The 14395-nt window shown below is 38.7% G+C and overlaps 1 protein-coding gene across 1 annotated transcript in view; it reads right to left on the reverse strand.

Moving 5' to 3' along the window:
* Positions 1-5859: 5859 nt before the first annotated feature.
* sorcs3a (sortilin related VPS10 domain containing receptor 3a) overlaps positions 5860-14395 on the reverse strand; it is a 265841-nt gene continuing 257305 nt past the window's right edge. Inside the window, exons 25-27 of the mRNA XM_030429062.1 lie at positions 13564-13669; positions 12559-12719; positions 5860-10156 (exon numbers count right to left, since the gene is read on the reverse strand). Coding sequence (XP_030284922.1) covers positions 10098-10156; positions 12559-12719; positions 13564-13669 — 326 coding nt within the window. The 3' untranslated portion in view covers positions 5860-10097. The remainder of the gene's footprint in view (positions 10157-12558; positions 12720-13563; positions 13670-14395) is intronic.

Below are 14395 nucleotides of genomic sequence, written 5' to 3' on the forward strand. Positions count from 1 at the left end.
ACATACAACAGTTAATGTAGAACCACAATGTACTATATTATTATTATTATTTTCATTGTTATATTTTAATTAATGATTGTGAAAAACAATTGTGACTGAGCCATTTAGACATTTCAAACATAGCCTCTTTTATAAACACATAGGCTTACAGACCCTTAAAGGACATAGCATAGCCCACTGGCTTCAGCGCCCTAGTACTTGCTGGTTGCTAGTTATATAATGACAGGTAATTCTAAACATCAAGTCGGGTTTTGAAATGCAAAGTTTGGAAAGTCTACCTGTATTCCAGAACACAAGGCAACATATAAATAGATAAAACATAGGTTGTAACTACTCAAAACAGCCATTATAGTGAAGTACAACCAGGGGAAGTGTTATATAGCTGCTAGCTTGACACACATGCTAAATGGTGTTACATTTGGAACTTTCAACCCTGTTAATTACAACCCTGTAAGCCAAAGCGTATGACCAGCCCAACAATGCGGCAAACCACAAGGACTTCCACCACTGAATGTGTTATACCTTCTTTGTAATGTTGTCAATTCTGCCACCCTACATAGATGTAAAAAGTTAAATGTGATTTTGCACTCCTCCAAATAGTAAGCTCCAACTACCTGGAAACTTAAGTGTCACCAGCAGTTTAAATGCCACATATCTAGTTGCTCTAACCATAACCATTTTAGGTATTTGATAAGAAAAAAAGATCCTTTTAATAAGGCGTTTAATTCTAATTTGTAATATAATTACCAATAGAATGTGAAGAAGCCACAGTGATGACATTATGTCAAAGACATCTATCCTGTGTTGCAGACATATCTACTAAATTTATCATGCTAACCAGCAACTCTTGGCGATTGTCTGAAAGCCCCTGCACTTTTATTCAAACTTGTCATGAACAAAACAAAACTCACCAAAACAGTCTTGGTTTGACTTTTTACAATCACTTCTGGTTTGGTTGAAATAATCAATTCAAATACTAAGAAGAAGTGACTATTTTCAGGCTCTCCTATAGTTTTATAGCTCCCTTCACATTCTGGCCATTTCTTATCAATTGAAAATTTAAAGATAAAACATAAATTCAAATATACTTGCCCTCTAACAACAGAAAACATAACATCTATTGATACAAATGTCAAAGAAATGTTGCAGAGAAAACGTTTAAAAACATGAACTTAACATGGACGTTTTGAGCAAATAGCACTTTGAGAAGCATACCTCTGGAAGGCTTTTGCAAGTTGGTTAAATTTCTAACAATGGCATTTGTAAAGATAAATTCTAAAACTAGGACAACGTTCTGCTTTAGATGTAGGACACGTGATAAAAAGGGGTGAAAAGCAGTTTGCAAGCATTTTCCTCTTCAGGTAAGTATTATTTTCATCATAAGTTTATCATATAATTCATATTTTGAGACACACATGGAGACTTACAATATCAAATGATTTATCACAAAGAAGTGGGAGCAAAAAACAATTGGAATCCACACTATTTCTAAAATCAGCTTGTGAAGCTGAATATATCCTGATTGGGCTTCCTTTCTATAGTAAAATGTAATAAAACTCAACATTGCAGAAACTAATACAGTGGACTCCAGCCTTTACTTGTTTTAACCACAGAAATTGTGTTCTGTGCCTCTGTCCTCCACCTGACATGCAAGTCTATCAGTAACCTGCACCAAGGGTTAGAGTATGTGTTCAGGATTCTAAGAGCCCTGTAATACATTGTACCAGGCTCCCAAGGTGAAAGGGAGAGACAGGGGCCCGAGATTAATTCGAGCCCCAGTATAATGAGGCTGCTCTCAGACTTCCCTAGTGAATAAAGACAAATGGCTTTTGTTTGCGCCAGCTTTTCCATCTTGCATTGATAACTCCTATAATTCCATTTCATGTCCAAGTCTCATCTGCCACAGCCAGAGAAAACAGCAAACATACTAAAATAAACTGTAATTGAGGGAGGCTTTTATTAAGTGACAGGGTATTTTCATACTCTGGTGAAAATAATCCCATGGGGGTGGGCGGAAGCAGGGAGTGGAAGACGGTGAATCTGAGATGACAAAGCTGTCCTCTCTCTGGATTCTTTTTATTGGGCACAACACACATCTCGCTTCCAATCACTTTGCTCTTGGCTGAATGAACATTTGCATGCAAGATTCTTATGTAGGTGGCATCAAATCAAAGATTTTACTTTTCAGGGTCAAGAGATATAAGCAGGCCCTGACTACCATATCATTATCACTCTGGTGATAATTAAAGCCTGGATCAATTAACGCTCCAATTGCCCTATAGGCTGGCATATCATGCCTTTGTGTACATGGTCTATAAGGTTAGAGCCATCACACATAGGCAGGATCTTTCATGTCTACATGTGGTCGTGACCCTAACCCCTATAAGTGCAGTGATCAGCGTATTGTAGCAAAGCATGAGAGGAGAGGCGAGATGCTGATCAAGACATGACAGATGATCAATATTTAAAAGGCCCTCAAAACGTCTTTTCTTATCTGCTTCTAACTAGGGCACATTGGGGGCCTAGATAAATGCATAACATTCTAACATAAGATAGTATACTACTGTTGACAGAAATGTCAAATGTCTCCTTTAAATCTGTTGTTTAACCTTATGCTTTTGTGTTTTTTGTCACTGCAATGCATTACTACAGCAATTTGTTACACAACACTAATCTCCCTTTTGTTTACATCTGCTTCCCCATGAGATCATGTAAGAGAGATCACATGTCAGCTCCACTACAGAGCCATGAAGCTGGAGTGCTGAAGCCACACACCACTAATACTAAGTTCCTGGAGGCGGCACTTTCCGGACCACAGTTTCACGATGACAGTTTCAGAACCCTTGTTTATTATTTTTTGTTATAGTTTTGAAGGTTTATTCCACCCAAATAATACTTTGAAAACCATTTCAGACTCATCGACTCAAGGGGGTCATGCCGGAGAGCCTCCAGGATCAACCCCAAGTCCCAAGGGCGCTTACACGGCTACTACAGTCCTCAGAAAGCTTGCACCTCCTCACATGGGCTGCTTCTGTGGCAGCCACCACACCAGTTCGGGAACCTTCCCCCTGTCCAACTGCTCCTGCAGACAAAACAGGATGAGATGCCTGAGATCAAGGATCGTCTACTTATCCCATACCATAACTTAAGTAACCTCCAACAGTATGAGTATGCCTGACTGTCATCGCGAGTTTAGCTCACTTAGCTCACTTAGCTCAGGTCTCCTGGGACCGTTTCTGAGCGACTGGAGTGGAAATGACAGGCCTTTACCTTTAAACAAGAGGCACCTTGCCTCCCTGATATGACTTTGCTGGCATGATAAAGCAATTCACGGAGTAGGCAGGGTGGGCTGCCATGACCTGGCTGCTGAGGCAAGACACACATTCATGAAGGTGTTATAGAAATAAAGTGTATTATTATTATTATTATTATTATTCATGCCAATCTCCTGCAAGCATGAGCACACCCCAGCCTGCACATGGGTGAACTTTTGCCTTTTATTTTTATTTTATTTATAATTTCAGATATAGGGCAATGTGTATTATATGTGTATTTCATATACACTGCACATCCTGTTTGCCTTTCTTTTCTCTCTTTTATTTATTTAGTGAGGAGATGCACACTTTGTGGCTCTGTGCCACAGATATAAAGACACAGAAGCAGGCACAGCCATGCAATACATCAGTGTGGTGCACACCTATTCCTGGGAAGGTGAGGAGACATAAACTTGCTGGCTTCCACCAAACAACGCTGGTCTCTGCCAAGGAGCTGTGGACATGGAAGCGGCCCCAACTACGCAATACATCTGTATGGTGCACAGTGGGGAGATGCACAGTATTTGACTTCCACCAAACAGCCCCAGTTTCTGCCACAAATTTAGCTTAGGATGCTAAAGTGGACAGTGAAGTGGGCACGGCCATGCAATATGTTTATATGGTGCACACATGTCCATACAAGGGTGAGGAGACACACACTCGCTGACTTACACCTAACAACTCCGGTTTCTGCCAACAATTAAGCCTAGGACACATAAGGAGGACTCTTATCACCCCTGGCAGACTCAGCATGTTCCGCTGCTTCACACTGACAGCGTTGAATTCCACAATGGAGCTACACCTGACACATCAGCGGGAACACAACGCAACAGCCACCGTGGTGCTTGAACTGCCATAGTAGTAGGGATCTTTTCAATTATGGCACGAAAAAAGGGTGAGTCAACCTTGTTTAAGTGCTGCATTTCCTCGACAACATACCGCCTGACCAATTTCTTCAACTCTCCCCCACTTACTTGTTTTGCTCTGCAGTCCAGCTTTGCTGTTTGGGTGGTGGGGGACCTCCTGCAGAAGTTGAGGCCGTGGCTTTGCTCGCAGCTCAATGCTTAACACCACTTGGTGGGACTCACGCTGTAAATTAACTGTGCTGCGACTCCAAATGTTTCTTCGAATTTGACATTGTGTTTTTGAAGCATGATAGTACTTTGTCGCCAGCACAAAGTGTACAACAAACCTTAATGTTCTCACCTAGCTGACATGAACTCAAAATAATGATTCTATTTCCAGCTAAGAAAACGCACATCTCTCTCCTCCCTCCATTGTTGTTTGTGTCACTGCGTGTATGTCTGCGGACAGACAGAAAGAACATATCACCTCGTTTGGTTTCTTAGCCTGCTGTTTTTGTAGTTGTTTGTAGATGTTTTGGCCCTAATTGCATTTCCCACCATTGTAGAGGTCCACAAACAGAGGGGAGACGAGTCGACGAAGGGGGGAGTCAAGAAAAAGAGAGAGAAAAAGAGAGAGCATGTGCGAACAGTAATGTTAATCAGCTGTTACTACACACCTCACCCTCGTGATTTTGAATTATTGTTGTGAATTGGTCTGATTAATAAATGTAAATAAATAATTCTCGGTTTGTAATAACAGTATTAGTTCTGTTAACCGTTAGCCCCCAAGCGTAATCCAATGTGCTGCAGGCACTTTGGATTTTTGATGTGTTTCCTCCTGCTCCCAGCACCCTGTCTGTATTCCGGAACCTTTTGATTTACAAATTAAGCACTGGCTAACATGATAGCAACAGGTTGTTGAAGGTCAACTTACAGAAATGACTAATGTTACATTTGCATGTCGTCATCAGTTGACACCATCTGCAGGGTCAGTCACTCCTGATTCACAAGGGCAAAAACTAGTTTAGTCTGATTATCAGGCAGCATTAACAGCATAAACAGAACAGCAACAACTTACTGGTAGCTTGTGTTAGCGTATGTGCTGGACTTATAGTATGTGTGCTAACGTGTATTGTCAAGGCCCAACCACACAATGTCTTTATTACCGCCTGCAAAAGTGTAAGGTTTCTGGCAGCAAGTAATGAACATGTTTACATCTGTACATGTCATCAGCAAAATGTCTTGATTTGGAGACAAAGTGTGGACAGTTTTTTGACTTTTTTTTTTTTTACAGCAAACAAGTGCCTATACGTATGTACATACACTATATGCACAAGCTCCTCATTCAGAAGTATTCATCAGAAAAAGACATTAGCCCTTGCCCACAGTCTTGATAATAATAAAAAAGGGATATTCAAACTTTAACTATGACCTTTTTTGTTAAACTACTGTAAGTCTACAGTACATGATACTGTTCAAGTGAGAGCTGACACAATGGTAGTGTGTTTTGGTTGCACCAAATAGTCTAAGAGGAGGTGCAGGGTGACAGGAACAGTGTTGGAAGTTTTCCAACCTCTTTGCATTCTTATATACAGTAGATTGGTTCATTGAGTCATCAGACGAGCAGTGCAATTTGCAGAGAGCGTCATCTTCTTTTCACCCTTCAGTTCACAGGAATATCATCACCCAGAGAACAAATGTGCTGATGTACAAAAATACATTTATTTGAAACAATTTCAAAATGACAGTTTCTTTACCGTAGAAATATCGAAATAAAGATGAAACAGGACATTACTGATGATGCATGCATTGTAGATTTGTGTGCACTGAAAAACATTACAACTCTTTTGCCTTCTAAAATCTCATGAAAGCAAGAATCTTTTTTCATTTTTCAAGTATGCATTCACCCCGGGGATCTGGGTCTTACATTATAATGTGGCATTTAACGTATCAGATGAGACAGCAATTTCCAGTGATCAAAGTGGTGACTGAATGATCAATGGGGACATAAACAGAAGGAAAATACCAAATGTATGAATTCTTCTCCCGATGAAGTTCCATTCTGTCTGTGCAGATATAAAGCAGAACAATTTTAGTAGCTGTTCTTTACTCTCTTTACAGACTTTAATGGAATGTGTAATTTTTCCCCCACATCAGCTGCTACAGAGCACTATAGCCTGGTTACCGACCAGATTAGTCATTATAGATTCTTTACTATTTCAAGAGGAAAAAAAGGAAACAAAATACAACAAAAGTATGATCCGAAATGTGCTCAGCACAAACTTTTTCATTATTTATTTCTGTTTTTCCCAATTCTGTTTTGCTAATACAAATCAAAGTGACACCATCAAAGCCCCCCCACCCAAACAAAATCAAGCCAAGCAAACAACCCTTTGCTCATGACATGTGTTGAACACAACAAAGCTATAAAACAATCTTTGTTCCCTGTGTGTTTTGTCTCTTGTAACAAGGCTTGGCTGTTTGGTTTAAGATGAGACTGCTCTGTTTGAGGTAATGCATATGTGATGTGACACCCTATATGTCTGTGCAGTGTTCCCTGGCCCGTCTTGCTACTCCTGCAAGTGATGTTTACTTGAGCTGAGCATTATGGGTAAGCTCTGCATGGCACATCTTCTGCTTGGTTTTCCAGTTCTCTCTGATTAGCGTCACGCTGGATACCATGAGGCTGACAGTAGCCAACCCGAGGATACTCCACTTTTATAGGGCTGGACAACACAGCATTGGTGGAGAGTTGCATGATGGGAGGCCGCTGCTCACTCATTTAGTACTAAACGCAAAGCAGTGAGTCAAGTGTTGGGTTGTAAAAAGAGCGCTACCAGGAAGAGTGAATTAATTACATTAACACAGCTTGATGGCGCTTAGTGTGCCCTGCACACAAATTGTTCCTGTCTTCAGATTTTGGGAAAATAATCTCTGCTTCTATCAAATGACAAAAAAGAGGGTGTATTTTAGTTTGTAGAGTCAGTGGTAGGACGAACAGAGTGGGCAAATAATCCTGTGACAACCAACAAATATAAAACACGTCTACGACTGCACGGAGCAGACACCCCAAAACCCTGAGCAAAAGACCAAGTAAGAAACACTGCACCATAGGGGCTCATTCTAACTTACTTTACTGTCCAGTTCTGAACAAAATAATTAGGAGAAATTTGATCATAAGAGATTTTTGATATTCTATATTCAGTATAAAATAAGCAATGTGATATTATTAGGTGTAAATGTGTGCAACTACATTCATACAGAACTAAAACTCAAATATTCAATTAAGATCTGTAACTACATTAGGTCAGCTGTGCAGGCAGAAATAGAAGCTACTCAATGCAAATATTGGAGGTCCCAATTAATAATTATATGAATAACGATCATATAGTTCAACAGTGAAAGCAGCTTTTTACAACCAATGTCACATGTCTTGTTAGATGGCACCGCTAGCGCTGTGAGGAAGTAGCAGCATAGCAGCTTCACTCAGCCGATTCGTAACATTAAAATCAGGCCACCGACTGGTTGACAGTACATTTAGACTGATCTGGAGGTCTGCGAATCGGTGCAGTCGTATCTCTAACTTGAAAACCGATTTCCAATTCGTAATGGTTACTTTGTACACCCCTAATACGTAATGTACAGTACATGTGTTTGCGACTGATGTACGTTATTTTATCCCAAACCATAATGTTTTCCAAAACGTAAACCAAGTAGTTCTCTGGCCTAAACCAAACCAAACTGTGACAGAACCATGAAGGCCCGGTCCAACTGTTGTTGGTACACTGCAACAGTCATGTTGTACTGGGAACAGTGATATAGTTAGTTTTGGGAGTCACTGGCAGTTGAGATATTGAGTCTACTTAGGTATAAGGATGTGTTCGACGGACAGATGTTTGTTTTATCTCACACATGCTCCTCTCGGGATAAAATCATTGGAGGCCTTTTAACTTTCCATCTTTTCATTTGCCTAAGACTTATGACCAATTGTCTAATTAATTAATGCATAAATACATGTATTCCCCTTAGCCTCAGCTGTACTTGCAGGCAACAGGATACACTCCTAGCTCATTCAACTCATATTTGCCAAACAGGAGCTTTTGCTTCTTGCTTTGCCAACAAATCCCCCGCCATTGCATTGTCGGTGAGCTCTCCTGACCTTCACCACACTAAAAGTTAATGTGACTCCTGTTACTCTGTGCTGCGACTCTGCTGCATGGAGTACACACCTCTGCACCTCTGGCAGTTTGTAAACCTAGTGTCTATTGTCTGACCATTGACTTTTTTTAAATGCATAATGGTGTTAGGGGCAGTGGTCGGGTAATGTTACTGCCATACGCCCGACTACAGTGTAATACCAGGAACACAGACTATCACAGCAAGCCTAATTCAAGGTGTAAGTAAGTAATCTATTAGGAAAAAAGAGTTGCACAAGTTTGTTAAAAACTAATGTGCATACAGATGTATACTTCTGTATACATATATTTGGTTAAATAAAAAGGAAAATATGAGCAGGAGTGCTGCGAAGTGTCTAGCAAAAAAACAAAAAAAAGTAGAATTGTATTTCATCTGTTAGTTCAGTTCAAGGTTTCGATAAGTTATTTAAGAGTAGGGGAAAGACCATTTGCAGTAACTGTTAAAAACGTGTACAAATGCCAGTTTGCATTTTTGTATTATTATGTTAATAATAAAATACAAAACTACATTTTCAGAAATATTGCGCTTTCTTGTAGTACCTAAACGCTGAAGTGGCTCCAAGATTATTTGAGATTGAGACTCCTGAGCTATCTGAACCCAATCGTACATCTTTTGGTATTTAAGAAGATGCATATGTGAACTGTAATTTCACATTTCATATTTTGAATTGAATGTCATCATATTTCTTCAAACAAGTGAATACTCTGAATTTGATCACTGGTTGCCACATCATAATACTCATTATAACTGATTTAGCTTTTGTTCTGTGGCTAAATCAGAGCTTTCAGAGGCAGAATGTAATCCGTTAATGCCAACGGCAAAACATTTTTAAAGTCCGTCATATATGTAAAAGTATCTGAATATCTGTTAAATATGTCTAATGAAAATATAAATATATTGAACATGATCATGTTCACGTTGATCTTTTTTATTTCATTTCCAGGGAAATGGAGGGAAGTTAAACCTGTAATATACCAACACAGCTCTACCTGCATTAACAGATAAACCCTTTCTACGAGATACATATCGCCCAACAGTAACTGAAGAAAATGAGACCAAAAGAGAAGTCTGAACAAAATTGATTGGGCTTTTTTTGTTGTTGAATGAATAGAAAAAAACTATTTACAACACTTGCTTATCTACAACACAGAAATCGTGTCCTCAATAAGAACATGCACAAGTCAAGGACCTAAGCAAAACAAAGTTGAATTCTTTAAGTAATGTTTGACTTTTTCACACACTTTCAAAAACAGACCATTGTCAGATCTTCTGTCGTTGCCATGGTACTCAGACTACGAGCATGTAGAAATGAATGATATATACATTTAACAGAACAGATGATAATATTATACATTTCAATAATATTCCCTGTTTGACTGAAGACTCAGACATTATAGTCTATATATAGGCGGAAATGATTTTCAAAGCAAATTCCTTAGGAAATTTACAGAACTCTTCATAGGTTTTGACGAACGATATTTCACTCTGCAAATGAATGTCGTTATGTAGCTTATACATCCACAAAACTGATAAGTTTTGCCAGTAATTACAATGATCTCATTGAGTAGATTGACAATTGCTGCATGGATGTTGCAGAACGAGGCATCCGTGCAACCGTGCTGTATAAATGAGGTCCCTTAGAAAACTATTAACATCAGTTGTGTTGAGAATTACAAAACAGAAACAGAGAACCCCGACATTGTAACACTTCGCTCTGTACATGAACCGTTGCTCTCCGGCTTTACACGCTAGTACAGTTTGGAATCTCCCTTGTGCTCTCGCAGGCATTACCGACTCCCCCTGAGAAGAAATAAATGAAAGAAAAGAAGAAGAAAACAAGGCAGGACCAAAGACAGTTAGTTCAGCATCAGTACTTAAATGCCTGTGAAGCACATAACTTATTTGACATTGAAACCCATTGCTAATTATTCTGAGGCTGTTAAATAGCATAGGGATTATAAAATGACCCGTTATTAAAATGTCTCTTTTTTATATACCCTGAATACAATGAATGGGCACATACAGAATGACAGTTTAAACACTGAATTTTTCGGGTTTGAAATGTGTGATTGCTTTGTTGTATGTCACCAAGATACAGGAGAGCAGCAATTAATATACAGCTCCATAGTACTCTCTAATGAATGTCATTCAGATAATGCACAATGGTGCAATCACTTCACAAATGAAAGAGGAACTTCAATGATTTAACAGATAGAGGTCGGTTTATTGGTCTAGAGTATTACATAACCAATAATAAACATAGTGTCTGAAGTGTCTCGGGAGAAGTCTCAAAAAGTAACCCTAAAGCAGTCCTCCGAAGTTGATGATGTCATCAGGGTTATCTCGGCTTAAGTTTTGATACTATATGTGATAAAAGCTCACATAACTGGTGGTGTTGAAGTGGCAAGATGAGGCCTTTAACCAAGCAGGGAGGGTCTGATGAAAGGCTGGCATTAGGGACAAAAGAGCTCCTGCATATCATTGAAATATATGTGTCTTCTGCACTGATTCTGACTATTCCTTTTAAAATCTCTATAAATACTAAATCACTGGATTCGCCCTTAATGCAATATGCCTATTTGGGCAGCAAGTAATTATTATTTTAATCATTAATTTTTTGCCTTGATTTGTAAGTTAATACTTTGGCCTATAAAATCTCGGAAAAAGGAAAACAAAAACACACCATAATCTAATTAATACCATGTCGAAACCTCGAAATTGTGAGTTTTAAGATGAGTGTGTCCTCTCATATACAATATTTCCTTTCCTCTTTTCTATATTGTCCTTTATTTTCATTTATCTGCCATTGCTGGGTTTTATTGTTGTTTTGCAATGCACTTTGTGACTTTTTTAAGAAAAGGGCTATATAAATGAGGTTTATTATTTTCAAAAGCTTCAGAGAATATTCTGTGTATGTTTGGGTTAAAAACATACCACACTGACACATTTTCTCTGTCTATCATAAGATCATACAAACAAAACAGGGACCTACTCATGAAAACAGTGCTCTGCTATTGACAGATGAGAATACAGTACAGAGGTGGTTTTCTTGCACCCTGCGACAGAGTCAGTAAATAGCACCGCTAACTTATCTGCATGGCTTGCCAAGCTCACAGTATCTGTCCATATAAAAAACGCCATAAAGCACCTCAGTACTATAACTGGCCTTCATAGTTTGTGAAGGGTATGTATGGCCGTGCTGCGGATGTGTCCATTGGAAGGCTGCTGGTAAGCAGCATTTAGCAGTCACTTTTAAGAACAATTTAAGCTATTTGCTGGTTAAGGCAGGCTAGCCAGAGGACAGCAGAAAATACTTTCTCCATAAAATATGATCTATCTTCAGCCGAATCTTTAAATGTAGCTTTAATGAAGCATATTTATCCAAATTATAAAGTTGTGCTTTTGTGCAGTAATCAGTGTGGCCAGGCCACTGCTCTGGTAGCATCCATCTTTTTATACATCCGTGGCAGCATGATGAAAATTAAGAAAAAGTTTATTTGACTCAAAATTATAACATGCCACTGAGTGCAGGATGAGTCATCAATAACTTGTGTTGCTTTCCAGAAAGTTACTAAATCTAAAATACCATTAAGAATACCTCCAAAACAAAGTTTGCCATTGTTGGGCCTAATACTGTTGAGATAGATGAGGTGTATGCAATATAAATACTTCAGTATCGAGCTGGACCTTTGAACCTTTTGTGTAATCAAATATTTTAATGTAATTGCATGACGTTTTCTTCCATTCCATCTAATAACTATAATCATAGAAATGTGGATTTATTTTGTATCCAGAGTATTTTATATGTTTTCATTATGGCACTATGGTCGGCATTTATCATATTTTAATGCTCAGATTGACCCACAACCAACATCAAATCAAGCTGCTGTACGATTTTATGACTCTTTTCCTCATCTCTGAATACTTAAACATGCTAAAAGGAGATGCCAATTCTCTGTTTAAAAAAATATTTCAAGTTCAATAGCCAATGTATGCCTGGGGGGTAACTCTGCCCTGATTTATCACGTCTTTTACCATGATGCTTCAAAACCTTCTGCAAAACCTAGAAAGAAAAACAAACAAACAAAAAATAAAACATACCAAAACACCTCTTGAGGGAATGTCTAAAATTATCAGTCAACAAATAACCATTCATACTTATACATACATCATTTACCTTATTATGAAAAGGCTTCACTTACGTTTGACCCTGGCATCCAGTTCCTTCTCCATGAGTTCTTTGGATGTGGAGAACTCGCTCAGAGTGATTTTAGGTGTGCTGTCACCCTGGCCCACCGAGCCAATCATCTCCTGCTCTTTCTCCTGGTTCACCTCAGCGTATATGTTGATCCAAGGTATTTTTCTAGTGATTTGCAAAAAGAAGAGTTTGACAAGTGATCCTCAGAACGATGTTAGAAAACTTGTGGCAACAACTTTTAGTGGAAAAGTTTCTATTTCTATTAAAGTGAAAGCTAATGAGTCATTCATAACTCTGAAGGAAGTATCTCTGAGAAGACAAACTTTATCTCCACCCACATATAACTCACCTCAAAGAAAGTTGTTCTGTCAGTTCCGTTTCCTAGTGCTATGGGTATGCCAACTTTCAAAGTCCTTGTGACTATAATTACACCTCAGTAAGTAATTTATAGGCAGATTACACTAACACTGCTATCTTTTCCCATCTGCATTCATAACACAATATACATCTTTATTTAGTCACTATCCAATTTATTTGCAATTACTATTCATTTTGGTTATTAATTGCTCTGTTTTGTCAACTGTGAGATTTTGTGAAAAATGCATCCTCTTTAGACTAATGGGAAAAAATTCATATCCATAATTAATGACAGCTTTTCCATTTCCTTCCAACTTTTCAAGAGAATCATTTTGAGTATGAATAATTTATTCAGCAAATAACAGCCGAGGCACAGCAACTGCATATTAAACCATTTAATGGTCATTTTCTCTGCATTTTATCGCTGATTGGTGCATGGGCCTCATGCATCCGTAACTCGCTAGAAGGATTTACAACCTCTAGGGAGACTTGTTAAATGAAATTTCCCAACATGACTGTGATTGATTTGTCCAGACGGCACCAATCTGGTATCATCAATAATGGGTAATGGATAATGGTAATTGATAAATACTTGGGTTCTATATGATCATGCTGTATGTGCAGCAGGTGGAAGTACTACAAAGATGCGTACCTCTTGAATTTGTAGATGAGGAACACTGCCAGGCCCAGGAACACCACTGATAAGAGCATTAGCATGGCTGAGCTGCTGTGTCTGGGGTTAGAGTCCACCAAGGGTGCTGTGTGGAGAGAGGACACCAAAAAACTAAGCACACTGACACACTGATGATAGTTAATGTAAACTATCCCTGAAATACTGGTTGCACAGTGTGATGGCTTTAGAAAAATTACACTATCTGCATATAGATTGGTTCCCTACAAACCTCACCTTGCCACCTTGCTGCTCAGTCTGCCATTGGGGTAGATTTTCCAAATTACGGCACAAAGATACACCTCTGCAAATGTGCAACCGCAACAGGCAAGAGGCATTGAAGCACCAGCTAACATTGGAATAAACATAACAATTTAAATAAAGTAACTGTTAAAAGAGGGAGAGTGATAGAAACTGAGGTAGAGAAGAATGAACAGACGGACATTCACTCAATGGAGACTGCTGGTGTTGTGTTAAGTCTAATCCCCCATTAGTATTTGTTTCTCCTCATCACCGGGACACAAGACCGTTCATAAACAGCATTCGTTCTACTCAATCAGTAAGTAAGACAACTTGCTTACTTATCAATACAACCAAGTGTTTTACTTTTCATAGCACTCTGATATAGATTTCTAGATCATATTGCTTTTTTTGCTTTGGATAGTAGCCATTCTGCTTGTGCTAGCCATGCTCCTACCGCATTTGCAACCACAAACATTAACAGGGGATGTTTCAGTAAGAGGGGATAAAGTTAAAAGGTTTCTCGAAGTAAAAAAAAAAAAAAAAAAAAAAAGATTTTCTTATCTGGCCACTT

This window comes from Sparus aurata, chromosome 1 (genome assembly GCF_900880675.1).
Source record: "Sparus aurata chromosome 1, fSpaAur1.1, whole genome shotgun sequence".
NCBI classification, from domain to species: Eukaryota; Metazoa; Chordata; class Actinopteri; order Spariformes; family Sparidae; genus Sparus; species Sparus aurata.